Genomic DNA, 13,671 nt, shown 5'->3' on the forward strand with positions numbered 1-13,671 from the left:
AGGGGAATCGACTAGTTGTTTTAAAATCAAAGCTGTATTTACTGTTGTAGAGAGCGATCTTCTCTGCCGCTTCCGGGTATGGGCTGCGGGACTGGGCGTTCCTATTTTGATTGACAGTCTTCCGACGGTCACATCCATCGCGTCACGATTTTCCGAAAGTAGCCGAACGTCGGTGCGCAGGCACAGTATAGAGCCGCACCGACGTTCGGCTTCTCGTGACGCGATGGATGCGACCGTCGGAAGATTGTCAATCAAAATAGGAACGCCCAGTCCCGCAGCCCATACCCGGAAGCGGCAGAGAAGATCGCTCTCTACAACAGTAAGTACAGCTTTGATTTTAAAACAACTAGCCGATTCCCTTAGACAAAATGAGCATCAATCTAAGGGTAAAAAAAATGTTATGGGTGAACTCCCGCTTTAAAGAAAAAGTGACAACCCTATAGTGTGCGCACACACACACGATTAGTATAGGATTGTATTTATGAAGTGATGTTTAGACCCGCATGAGAGAAGGAAATGCTGAGTGGTAGATGACTAGAAGGTGGAGAATGATGCTCCCCTATGCCATGATATTAGTCCAGTGATTGGTGATGGCGGTGAGGTGACTCCAGTGAGAGTGTTCTACTTCCACCCATGTACAGAAGACTCGGCTTGTCCTATGTGAAGGAACAGAAGCCATTGCAGTCATAAAGTAGAGCAGCCGCGGTCTCTATTCTCCACGCTTCTTTTTCTAGTCATCCCCCCATGTATAATAACCTGACAGGAAGTCAGCGGGGCCGCGCACAGTGCGGAAAGCCAATAAGGAGCGGCCCGCGGGCGTCCAATCCGGAGCGCTGACACGACCTCCAATCTAGACGGCCTTTGCATAGCCGAGCATCCCCTGCCTTGCTGCATAGGAATCATTAGCGGGGCTTCTCCCTGCCAAGCCGTGCTCAGCACTGTGCTTTCCTCCGCCCACTCCACCTCCACTTCCACTTCCTTGTTCTGCAGCCAAAGTGACAGCGCACAGAGCCATAGTAACACCAGTCAGCTTTAGGGAAGGGAAATACCTGAAAGGGTTCCTTCCCCCCCTGATTGATGGGCCTCCCGGGCCAATAGGAGGAGGCGCGTAGGGAGCAAGGGGCGGGAGCAGATTTGTAACCCAAGCTGAGCTGAGGATAGGTTGAGATCTGATGGTGTAGAGTGCTAGTGCCTTTGCATGTATGTATGTGTATGTGTGTGTGTGTGAGAGAGAAGAGAGAGAGGGAGAGGGAGAGAGAGGGAGAGTGCGGGCTGTGCACAGGCAGTCAGGGAATACAGTGTAGCAGTGTCTCTGTCTGGAGATAGGCTGTTGCATTTCAGTGCTAACTGCAGCAATCTGTGTCTATTTTTTATTGTTTTTGGGGGGAGGGCTGTTGATCTACATGAGACTTCTCTTCATGCTGGTGAATCATATCTGAAGAGGGACAAATACGGCACAAGTTCACCTCCGAACCGGGATTTAAAGACATTCACCGTGTGACAGGCTGCAGTGCACACACCATCTGGACATGACTGAGCACAGAGCGATGGACCCCAAAATGTCAACGTTAGACAGGGCGGTGAAAGGTAAGACAGCTGGGGGCGATCGGATCGCGGGGATGGTCACTGCATGGGGGTGTTACATTGCAGTATATTGGGGGGGGGATTGCACGGTCTTCACTCCCTTCTTATGTCATGGTATGGGGGTGCTAAGCCCTCTGATCTGATGATAGTAGGATCCAGTATTGGGGCGCTGAACCCTCTGATCTGATGATAGGATCCAGTATTGGGGCGCTGAACCCTTTGATCTGATGATAGGATCCAGTATTGGGGTGCTGAACCCTTTGATCTGATGGTAGGATCCAGTATTGGGGTGCTGAACCCTTTGATGTGATGGTAGGATCCAGTATTGGGGTGCTGAACCCTCTGATCTGATGATAGGATCCAGTATTGGGGTGCTGAACCCTTTGATCTGATGGTAGGATCCAGTATTGGGGTGCTGAACCCTCTGATCTGATGGTAGGATCCAGTATTGGGGTGCTGAACCCTCTGATCTGATGGTAGGATCCAGTATTGGGGTGCTGAACCCTTTGATCTGATGGTAGGATCCAGTATTGGGGTGCTGAGCCCCTTTCTCTGATCGGATCCAGCATTGGGGTGCTGAACTCTCTTATGTGATGATAGAATTCAGTATTGGGGTTCTCAGCCCCCTTCTCTGATCTGCTTATAGGACCCAGTGGTGCTGAGCCCCCTTTCCTGATCTGATGGATTGTGCTGTTTGGTAAAGGTTTCAGGCACTGCAGTGACTTCTCTTTCCCAGAATCAGGGGCTGTCTGCTACTGGAATCAATCTATTGGGTGGGGTGGTATTAGGTTGTCAGGGGAGGTTCTTACGTGTTCATTCTCTAAACCCACAACATGGGAAAACGAGCTACCATCCACACCATTTTGCCTCCAGACCCCCCCCCCACAACATTGCACACCATCCCCCTTGAGTACATAGTAGACAGGTACAGCATTACAGTGCTACGGGAGTGACAGTCCACATCTGCATGGGGGGTTGGTAGGGTTCCCACATCTGCATGGGGCTGGTAGATTCACCACATCTGTATGAGGCTGGGGGGCTGGTAGGGTTCCCACATCTGCATGGGGCTGGTAGATTCACCACATCTGCATGGGGCTGGTAGGGTTCCCACATCTGCATGGGGCTGGTAGATTCACCACATCTGCATGGGGCTGGTAGATTCACCACATCTGCATGGGGCTGGTAGGGTTCCCACATCTGCATGGGGCTGGTAGATTCACCACATCTGCATGGGGCTGGTAGATTCACCACATCTGTGTGGGGCTGGTAGGGTTCCCACGTCTGCATGGGGCTGGTAGATTCACCACATCTGTATGGGGTTGGGGGGCTGGTAGGGTTCCCACGTCTGCATGGGGCTGGTAGGTTGGATGGTGGACTATGCTAATTTGCTCATGTGGTGTGCCCTTAATAAATCATTGCATATTCTACACTGCATCTTGTGCCTTCATGGCCTTTTTTATTATGCAACGTCTTTCTATCCATATATGCATCCATCCATCCAGAATTATGCTAAATGTGATCTTGCCTGGGGCCAAGGGTGGCAATGGCACATGTTTGCCCGGCCTGCCGATACGGTTCCCTTTTTCACAATCCTTTTGACATTTCGGTGCGAACACTGCGATGTGATGTCATTCTGACCCAATGGCCAGTGTCTTGTCAGTGGAAGTCTCCATATATTTCAGTGCGGAGGTGCTCTGTTCCATACAATGGCTAATCACGTGTGATGAATTCTTAGTTATTACAGTGTGGGAAGGAATGTTGCACCAAGGGATTGAAGGATGCCCTGGAGGAAGCTGTATTACTTGGAAAAACCCTGCAGTCAATATGTCCTCAAATTGGTGTCTCCTCTGGAGACGAGATTTAGTGATACATATTGTGAATACCTAACACTTTCTGTTAAGTCTTCTGCTTAACCCCATGATGGTCAGAGGAGGCCTCTAGCATGGCATTATTTCCAGATACATGTCATATATTCTCCTTCCCTTTTTTTTCTAATGCTGTTATGGATGTAGCTGTATTTATATGTATACATTCACGCTTCTATCTGGATTAAGGAAGAGTGATGAAGAACGAGTCAGCCTATGGTGAATTCCTGAGTCTAGTACAAGGAGAGCTGCAAGTAGGAGCAGTGCCACATTCCACACTGGTTTGAAGTTAACCCTTATTTCAGGTGGAGGCATCACTTTTCATAATAGGTGCTCATTGCCAAGAAAAAACATTGCAGAAGCCAGTCAGAATTCCTTTTTTAAAATTTGTTTTATCAGGTTTTTATGTATTGTACATGTACAGCTTTTCATCAACCTTTTTAATGGAGAGGAATCCTTGAAATAACATTATGGTCTTGGGGAACCCCTGATAGTAATTACTATATCTACAGCTTTCTGGGCATTCGTGCAATAGTCACTTGGAATATTGGCCTTCACACTGGTGGTCAATGGAAGGAATGCCCCTCATACCTGTGGACAGTTGAAAAAATGCTCTTTACACTGGTGGTCAGTGGGGGGAAAAATGCTCTTCACGCTGGCGGTCAGTGGGGGGAAAAATGCTCTTCACACTGGCGGTCAGTGGGGGAAAAAATGCTCTTCACACTGGCGGTCAGTGGGGGAAAAAACGCTCTTCACACTGGCGATCAGTGGGGGAAAAAACGCTCTTCACACTAGCGGTCAGTGGGGGAAAAACGCTCTTCACACTAGCGGTCAGTGGGGGAAAAAACGCTCTTCACACTGGCGGTCAGTGGGGGAAAAAATGCTCTTCACACTGGCGGTCAGTGGGGGAAAAATGCTCCTCACACTTGTGGGAAGAATGCCCCTCGCACTGGCGGGCAGGGGGCAGCATGCCCCTTGCACTGGGGGGTAGAATGCTTCTTGCTCTGGCGGGCAGAATGCCCCCCCCTTATAGATCGCTAAAAAGAACATTGGCATCAGTGCTGGCTTATGTGAGAGGCAGAAATTGCTCATTGCCCAAGGAACCCCTAGAAACCTCTTGAGGAACCGCGCTTGAGGAAGGCTGATTTAAGGTCCCAGGCTTTCTGTTTGCTGTGCTTGTCCTTCTGCATTTCCCAATCAATGACTGCAGAATACAAAGTGATGTGCTGAATTGTCAGCAATTACACCTTGCTGTGTTCACACATGGGAATTGTTATGTTTTCAGAAGCACAGGTTTATTAGGACCATGGATCATGGTTACAAATTACTCATGAACAGGATGGACACCTCGCCTCCATTATAGAACACAAGATGTTTACAGGGGTGACTGTAACAATCATACTACAGTGGCAGGGCAAGGGATTTCCTTCCTCGCCTCCTGAATCATATAATAAGATTAATGCATACAGTCTTCATAGAAGAGGAAAGTCCCTGCATATTTAATGAAATGGTGCAAATTGAGGTAAACTGAAGCAACCAATAAGATTTAACCTTTTTGTTTCTGTGTGGTCGGCAAAACAAAAAACAAACGTGATTGACTAATGTGTGAAACCCCCAATGTATGTATTTTTATGCGGTGAAGTGATATATAAATTAGCCCTAACATAACTACATTTCAAGAGTACGATGAGTCTTCACAAAAACTAAGTTGTCTAGTAGCCAACAACTGTTGTTTTAATCTGTATATGTTCCCAATATCTGAGAGCTGTTAGTAGACCATGCTTTCCCAACTGTGGAAATGGCGATCATACAGATAAAATACAAAACAAAAAAAAAAAGAACATTTCCGGTCTCTATAGTTTACTCCTCTATGATCATACGGATGATAAAACCATTTCCGGTCACTATAGCAAATGTCCAGTGTGTATGGGGCTAGTTACCAGTAAATTGATGTTCTGGGATCACCCTGTGCATCTACAGGTTAGGGATTCCCATCTCCACCTATCAGAAGATCTTTGCAGGCTGAGGATATGCCGAGTCATTCAGAAATAAGTCAAGCCATTCATATTCCTGCTCCACCTAAAGGAAACCTTGCATGCACAGTGTTGTCATTCTCAGAACTGCAGGGACTGCAAGCCTATATTTTGACCTGGCTACAAGGGATTGTGAAGCATTTATTTCAGAGGAGAAGTAAAGTGAACCTGTCAGGCTAGAAGTATGACCGTTGCCATTCCTGACTTGTTCTGACTTGAATGATCTTGGACTGTTATCCTTACCCTTCCTTCATGGCTGGATGAGTCACATACAAGTATGTGTATATTGGGTGTCAGAACACCTAATGTGCATAGGCTTGGCCCATCTCAAAGACTGCCTAGCTGCCATATTTCTGTCCTGACAGGTTACGTAGAAAGAGAACCCTGTCACCAACATCTGCTGGTAGAAGCTCAGAAAGACAAATGTTTACGTGCAGTGCTTTACTTTTTTATATATATATATATATTTTTTTTTTATTGACTCGCAATATGCCCCATTTTCTATCAAATTCATACATTTTAGAAGAGTCGCTTTCCTAGCATAGCCCATCTCTCTCTGTTCACTATAGCATTCTCCTCTACTGGGAGTGTCTAATTACTTTGTGCTGGCCCAGCTCTTCTGCCCCTCCCTTTATCACATTGCATAACCTTTTTATGTAGCTAATGGGGGAGGAGAGAAAAGAAAAACTATAAAGGGTCACTTGAGTCACGGTGACTTGTCCTCAATGTTCCCCTAACGGGGAAGCTACTTCACTGACTGCGCAGGCGCAAACTTCCCGACGGAAATCTCCGAACCTCGCCCGGCATCCAGGCTCATTCTTTAACATCCCCGTGGATTGGAGGATGTTAAAAAAAGAGCCAGGAGGCCGTCCGAGCGCAGTGAGGATGTGAGGCCGACTGGCCACTTACCTCGAAATCAACGTCGCCCTGGATGCCGGCCGCGGTTCGGGGATTTCCGTCAGCAAGTTTGCGCCTGCGCAGTCCTTGAAGGAACTTTCCCGATAGCTGGAACCGTCTCAGCACATCAGTTTGCGCATGTGCTGAAACTTCCACGATAGTTGGAACCAGCACGGCAGATCAACGGCTCTGAGTTTGCTGGGGCTGCTGACATTGTATGTAAGATGGTGATACCCAGCTTCAGTTTCGGGGCTTTTGCAGGTTTACATAATGCAGGCTTTACATGTAAATATCATGCATAAGATCTATGAAATGCTCATACAATATTATAGGAAGTTTGTTGCCGAAATAAACAGTCTGGTGATAGGATGTGTCCTAAGCAATTTTTTTGACAGACATATTTAAAAATCTGCATTATTTGCTAGAAAATTACTTACAACTAGGGCTGTTACTGATTAAAATTTTCGCGTTCGATTAATCTTTTTTTTTTTTAATTTTTTTTTTATCGATTTTAACTGACTAATTTCGATTAATTATAATGCACATACATTTTCTCGGATCACCACCATATAGTCCCCACTGTAATATCCACAGACCTCTCCCCCACTGTAATATCCACAGACATCTCCCCCACTGTAATATCCACAGACCTCTCCCCTACTGTAATATCCACAGACCTCTCCCCCACTGTAATATCCACAGACCTCTCCCCCACTGTAATATCCACAGACCTCTCCCCCACTGTAATATCCACAGACATTTCCCCCACTGTAATATCCACAGACATTTCCCCCACTGTAATATCCACAGACATTTCCCCCACTGTAATATCCACAGACATTTCCCCCACTGTAATATCCACAGACATTTCCCCCACTGTAATATCCACAGACATTTCCCCCACTGTAATATCCACAGACATTTCCCCCACTGTAATATCCACAGACCTCTCCCCCACTGTAATATCCACAGACCTCTCCCCCACTGTAATATCCACAGACATTTCCCCCACTGTGATATCCACAGACATTTCCCCCACTGTGATATCCACAGACATTTCCCCCACTGTGATATCCACAGACATTTCCCCCACTGTGATATCCACAGACATTTCCCCCACTGTAATATCCACAGACATTTCCCCCACTGTAATATCCACAGACATTTCCCCCACTGTAATATCCACAGACATCTCCCCCACTGTAATATCCACAGACATCTCCCCCACTGTAATATCCACAGACATCTCCCCCACTGTAATATGGTCCACATCTCCCCCACTGTATAGGAAGATTAGTGCTTGCTTAGTCTTACCAGAGAAGCTGGCCAAACACGAGCAGTTGAGGCCTGGTGATGACGTCAGCGCGCTGCTCTAGGCTCACCTAGGCCGCCGCCGTGTGGACCAAGATGGCCACCGCTCCAGGAGCTAGGCCGAAGCCGCGGCCTTTCTTATGACCGAGGCAGCAGCGGAGCTCCGCGGATCACATGGTGTGCCAATCCACATATGGTGACCCGTTCGGATCACGGATCAACAAAGTGCGGATCAACAAAATTTACGATTAATCGAGGAATTAATCTTTAATTTCCACAACCCTAAATCCCATGTATTTTAGGGCAAAAAAGTATAAACAGAAAAGTCAGAGCTACTACCCATACAACACATAGATAGCAGAGCTCCCAGGTGCTCAATCCACAGTCGTTGGCTGAGAAGCATAATGTGGTTAAAAATGATCCGCAATCCAGTTGTTTCTCTTTAAAATGTTTCATTTTATTGAATAGCCACAGTGGACAAATGCAGATTAAGTCCGTTGACACGTTTCAGTCTATAAAGCCTTAGTCATAATAACCACCTTGAATTTATATATCATACATTTTTTAACCACTTCAATACAGGGCACTCTACCCCCCTCCCTGCCCAGGGTAGTTTTTAGCTTGAATGACAATTGTGCAGTAATGCAACACTGTACCCAAGCTAAATTTTTATCATTTTCTTCCCACAAATAGAGCTTTCTTTTGGTGGTATTTGAATACCACTGAGGTTTTATTTTTTGCTAAATAAACAAAACAAAGTTTTTCTTTGTCATAAAATTTAGTTTTCTCCTTCACCGATGTGCAGCACTGATGGGCACTGATTGGCACTTTGGGCACTGACAAGCGTTTCTGATGGGGCACTGACTGGCAGCTGATGGGCACTGATTTCTCCATCCACCTAAACAAGGTGAATGGAGCAATTCCCAATGACCCCAGGTGAATTTATCTGACCAGGGTTTCCCTAAGACCTGAAAGTTATTAGAGGAGTTTTGGGTGAGAGAAGCTGCATTCAGGTAAGAGTTGTCATAATAGGAGAGGAAATATGCTACTGGCAGGATCACCAGGTGAAAATAAAGGGGGGGGGGGACAAGCTTGGGGAAAAAAAATCTAATGCAGCCACCACATCTACATATAGAGACTGGTAAGTTGCAGTATATTCAATTTTAATTTTTAGATTTACATACACTGTCAGTGCAGAGAGTGCTGATGATAACCCAACGCAACTAGTCAAATGCCAACTTTCTTCGATTTAGAGCTTTAGAATGCTGACAGCTGTTTGGCTATTGGTTTTTGCACTTTGCTGATTGCACTCGTCAAACAAGCTTGACAGACTAGTAGATGCAGCAGTCTGGGAGCCTTTTAATCAGGATGCTATAGATCTATGGGGATGTATTTCTTCCTCATCTATGGTCGGGATCCATTTACTACAACTGGTTAGAGTATGCGAGTATCAGACAAGGATTACATGATACACTCTGCTGCAGACTAATTTTGAAAGGAAGATGCCATCTTCATATGTAAGGACATAATTGGTGTTTGTGTAAACACTGTCATGTTTATTTATCGACATTAAAAGATTGATGTTTTGACGAAACATAGCCAGCTATAAATCTATTCTAGTGACTTCCTATTCCTAGCCGGAATATCTTTTTTACTTTTTAGCTTATGTAGTGTATAGTGTGTTTTTAGTCTTGTTTATATTCAGTAATTATAAACTCTGACTAACACCTACGTATTTGTTGCAAGAGAGGATGTGTACTGGGGCTGAGAGGCGGCGAGTGCGATGAGATGACACTAATAGACCAAACCTGTTTTGATTTTTATCAAAAGCTAAATTTATGTTGAATTCCCATTACCAGCATATGGGGGACTTAGGTGGATGTGGTCTGAGAACCTCTCCTGCTTTTGAGCCACAGTTCATCCAGAGTGCGCATTTAAGGGTCAGAGTTAGGTGGAAGATGACAAGCCAAACGGTGACTACAACATATAAGATACAGTGATTGTTTGACTGCATGACTGTATTCAGGCAGATATCAAGGGTAATACATGCTATAAAACAGGGGCCTGCAAACTTTCTAAACAAAGGGCCAGTTTATTATCCTATAGATTTTAGAGGGGCTTGACTATGGCCAGCGAGAGTGGACATTTTCCTGGCATTAGTGGGCATAAATCACGCCACATTTGGTATTAGGCAGAAGAGCATTGTTCCATCATTGGTATTATTGGAAGAAATGGTGCCCCATTTTCAGTTTGCAGAATAGTGTCTTGTATCCATGGGACGAATAGTGCCCAAGGGCCAAATAACATCAAGCAAAGAGCCACAGTTTTGAAGGTGCTTGTGCAAAGACCTGGGCTTCCACCATATACGTGGTCCTCAAATGCCATTGCATCTGCAATCCCAATGTGAAAGCCTGAGTGCTTTCAGAGCCCTTTCACACTGCCAGCGCCCGAAAAACACTGCTAAAGCTCCGCTAAGTGACAATGTGTGCATTCTATCCATAATTTTTAGTATATGGTCTGACATCCCAACTGCTATTTTGTGATACTTGCAACTCTGGTGCCTATGGGGTAGGAGAAGAATAATAAAAAAAACAATAATATAATCGATATGTCATGAATTGGCTGCATTGCTTCTGGTGCATTTTGCATTATAGTCTATAATGTAAATAGTTAGTAGCTAGGATTCTTTTTAATCAAGATACAATGTACCAAATATGTTGGATAGTTTTCCAAGCAAGCTAGTAACAAAGAGCATGATACACGTGTAAGTGGGTGTTTGGTGAAAAAAATCTTTCTACAGTCAATGGCTATCTATTGTATCATGTCTGTAGGCATGTTAAATATCATGCATTATATATATCCTAGATCACTCAACTTTGTATTCACCTTTTTTATATATAATTTTTATTTATTTTTTATCTAAAGTAATTATTATAGCAGTGGTTGTGTAAAATACATGGAGCTGCACATTTGACGAGTCAGATCTAGTCCATCATCAAGTGAATGTTGGTTTACCAGGCAGGGAAACACGTCTATGACACATTATGATACAAATCCTGCAAGCTAATGTGTAATAATTGTTGAATAATGTTTATTTGATGCATCTCATCAAACAAAAACCCAATTTTAAGTATGCTATATAAGGCAGTTCTTGCTACAATATTTCACTTGCCTTCTAGTCTATATTCGTTGCTTGCTACCCAACCTACGAATATGGTTTATATTAGTATCTACCCAACCTATGGATATATAGCGTATATTTAGCATTTACCCAACCTATGGATATATAGCGTATATTTAGTATTTACCCAACCTATGGATATATAGCGTATATTTAGTATCTACCCAACCTATGGATATATAGCGTATATTTAGTATTTACCCAACCTATGGATATATAGCGTATATTTAGTATTTACCCAACCTATGGGTATATAGCGTATATTTAGTATCTACCCAACCTATGGATATATAGCGTATATTTTGTATTTACCCAACCTATGGATATATAGCGTATATTTAGTATCTACCCAACCTATGGATATATAGCGTATATTTAGTATTTACCCAACCTATGGATATATAGCGTATATTTAGTATTTACCCAACCTATGGATATATAGCGTATATTTAGTATCTACCCAGCCTATGGATATATAGCGTATATTTAGTATCCACCCAACCTATGTATATAGAGTATATTAGTATCTACCAACCTATTTTTCTAAAGTTGATTTGCCTTCTAGACTGTGTATGTGCTTATAGCCTCAAATACATGAAGAATGGCCAAAATTTCAAGGTTTGTGTTTTTAGTTTGAGAATAGAGTTCAGGGCTAGGGGTTAAGGTATAAGAGTTAAAAATACTTTATTACAACTGATGCAAAATGCTACTTTATGTCACGGTTATATTTTAATTTCATGGGGATAGTGCATTGGTTGGAGTACTGGACGTGGCTGGAGTGTTGATATTAAATCTATCTTATTGCATAAATTGTGATCACAGACTGTTCTACGGATGCTCTACAACAGGGTGAGCTGCTGAATGCTGAGACCAGGGGAGGCAGAGATGAGGGGATGCTACAGATTCAGAGAGGTGCAGGATCTGTAGGAGGTGTTCTGTCCTCTATGCAGTCGGCAGCACAGACCATATGGGGGTGGGGTTCTGCAACTGCAGGAGAGGTGTGAGGGCCATATGGAATGGCCTGGCAGAATATGTGTTTGACACGTGCACTACGGTATATATTTCTCAATTAAAACAAAAAATGCTTGTATGGCTCCAGTCACACATACATATGCATACATGGAATGTATAATGGAATGGAATGCTGGCAGAGCTAGCAGAAGACCCTGCACAAAATAGGCACTTAAAGTACCCATATTTAGATGCGTACAGTTGGCTTTATGCGTACACACGCTCACATGTTTATGTGCCTTCACACACATACATGCATAAAATTTGCAGATATTGAGAGCCTTGGCTGGAGCTACTTCCTATATTTTTTGTTTGCCGCTAAACGCAACACGTATTTTTGTTTGTAGATTTGTGTGTGTGTGTGTGTGTGTGTGTCTCTCTATTGATTCCAGTAGTGCTATGTTTTTAGATGCATTCAAAACCAGTGGAGGCTGGTGCTCCATTTTGAGGGGGGCGGCATGCAAACTACCCACCACCCCTCCTCACAGTAAGTCGGTCGGTCCTGACCGCCCCCCTGTCGCTCGCTAGTATGTCCGCCCACCAGCCTGGCCAATACGATCACTTTTCCCAGCCAACCAGGTTTTAGGACCCGCTTCTTGATTGGCCAGGAGGAGAATCGGGAAGACCATAGCTAATTATTAATGCGCTATTGTCGCACAAGTGGGTTGGCTCGGGGTGCCGTGCTCTGCTCCCCCGAGCCCACCTTTTTTGAAGCCAATTAGAGCTTCCGGCTCTAATCATGTGCTTCAGGGGAAAAAAATAAAAAAAACATTGGAATCTATGTGTCCGGCGCCCTACATGTAGATTAGCGGCTGGACACATAGATTAGGGGGGGTGGCACCCTGAGCCCCATATGGATGGGCCGCCACTGTTCAATACTATACGTTGTATGCATCTAAGCACAGTGTTTTAGTCGCCTATATAAATGGGCCCTATATCTGTTTTTGCAATGATCAGAGGCTTTGTGTGTATGTATGTGTGTGTGTGCTATGAGTAAGGACTGATTGATAGTGCGAAACATCAGCTGTATGCCCCTCTCTTTGCTGTGATGTGTGGTGTTTGAATACTTTTACCAATAAAAGGCAACCAAGAAGGTTTTTCCAGAGTGTGGCTGTCCAAACATTTCTTTCTACAATTGCTTTGTGCATTGCCGGCACCTGGGTTTCTCTGAGAGGATACGGATTCATCCACATACCTTATTGGAGCGGTGACTATCATCTGTGTGTGTGTATGTATGTATGTATGTATATATAATATACACACACTCTATCTATATTTAGGATAAAAAAAATTCAGTTCCATACTGGACTAGTGCAGCGTCTTTAATCTAGTCCTGGCTAATGTCGTGTCCTTGAATCTTAAGCTATTCGAATTCTGTTGGTCCTGAAATGTAATGAGATGGATTGCTTTTTATTGCAGAAGTTCTCATAAGCTTCTTCTGTTATGAGCAGTTGTGGGTAGTACAATGCATACCAATTCCCTTTGGGACTAGAGCTCTGTAATAATGGTTTACAGCTCATCAGTTACAAGGCAGATGCTCCAGGCTATTTATCATTGTGCCTTTAGAGAGGTCAACAAAAGTTGTTTTGAATGTATTCTGTGTTTTATTGATTTAGCTGGGTGCCAGCTACTGAAGGTGTGACCAACAGGCTTTGCCTTGCTTTATGCGATCACATTGTCATATTGTTTCAACATCTGGGAACCGCCGTATTAACTATAAGTTTCAGTTTAATGAGCTGTCCATGGTGTTATTGTAGCCCTTAGATTCTCAAATGAACTTGCTACATCC

General features: G+C 44.2%; 1 protein-coding gene across 5 annotated transcripts in view; it reads left to right on the top strand.

Annotated features, from left to right (window-relative positions):
• Positions 1–1,009: 1,009 nt before the first annotated feature.
• PPP3CA (protein phosphatase 3 catalytic subunit alpha) overlaps positions 1,010–13,671 on the top strand; it is a 353,670-nt gene continuing 341,008 nt past the window's right edge. For 2 of the 5 annotated variants that reach the window (XM_040329963.1, XM_040329973.1), the window contains exon 1: positions 1,010–1,587. In XM_040329963.1, the coding sequence (XP_040185897.1) occupies positions 1,530–1,587 (58 nt within the window). In that variant the 5' untranslated portion in view covers positions 1,010–1,529. The remainder of the gene's footprint in view (positions 1,588–13,671) is intronic. The other 3 variants (XM_040329989.1, XM_040329982.1, XM_040329997.1) reach the window with 3 other exon arrangements.

This window comes from Rana temporaria, chromosome 1, assembly GCF_905171775.1.
Source record: "Rana temporaria chromosome 1, aRanTem1.1, whole genome shotgun sequence".
Classification (NCBI taxonomy): domain Eukaryota; kingdom Metazoa; phylum Chordata; class Amphibia; order Anura; family Ranidae; genus Rana; species Rana temporaria.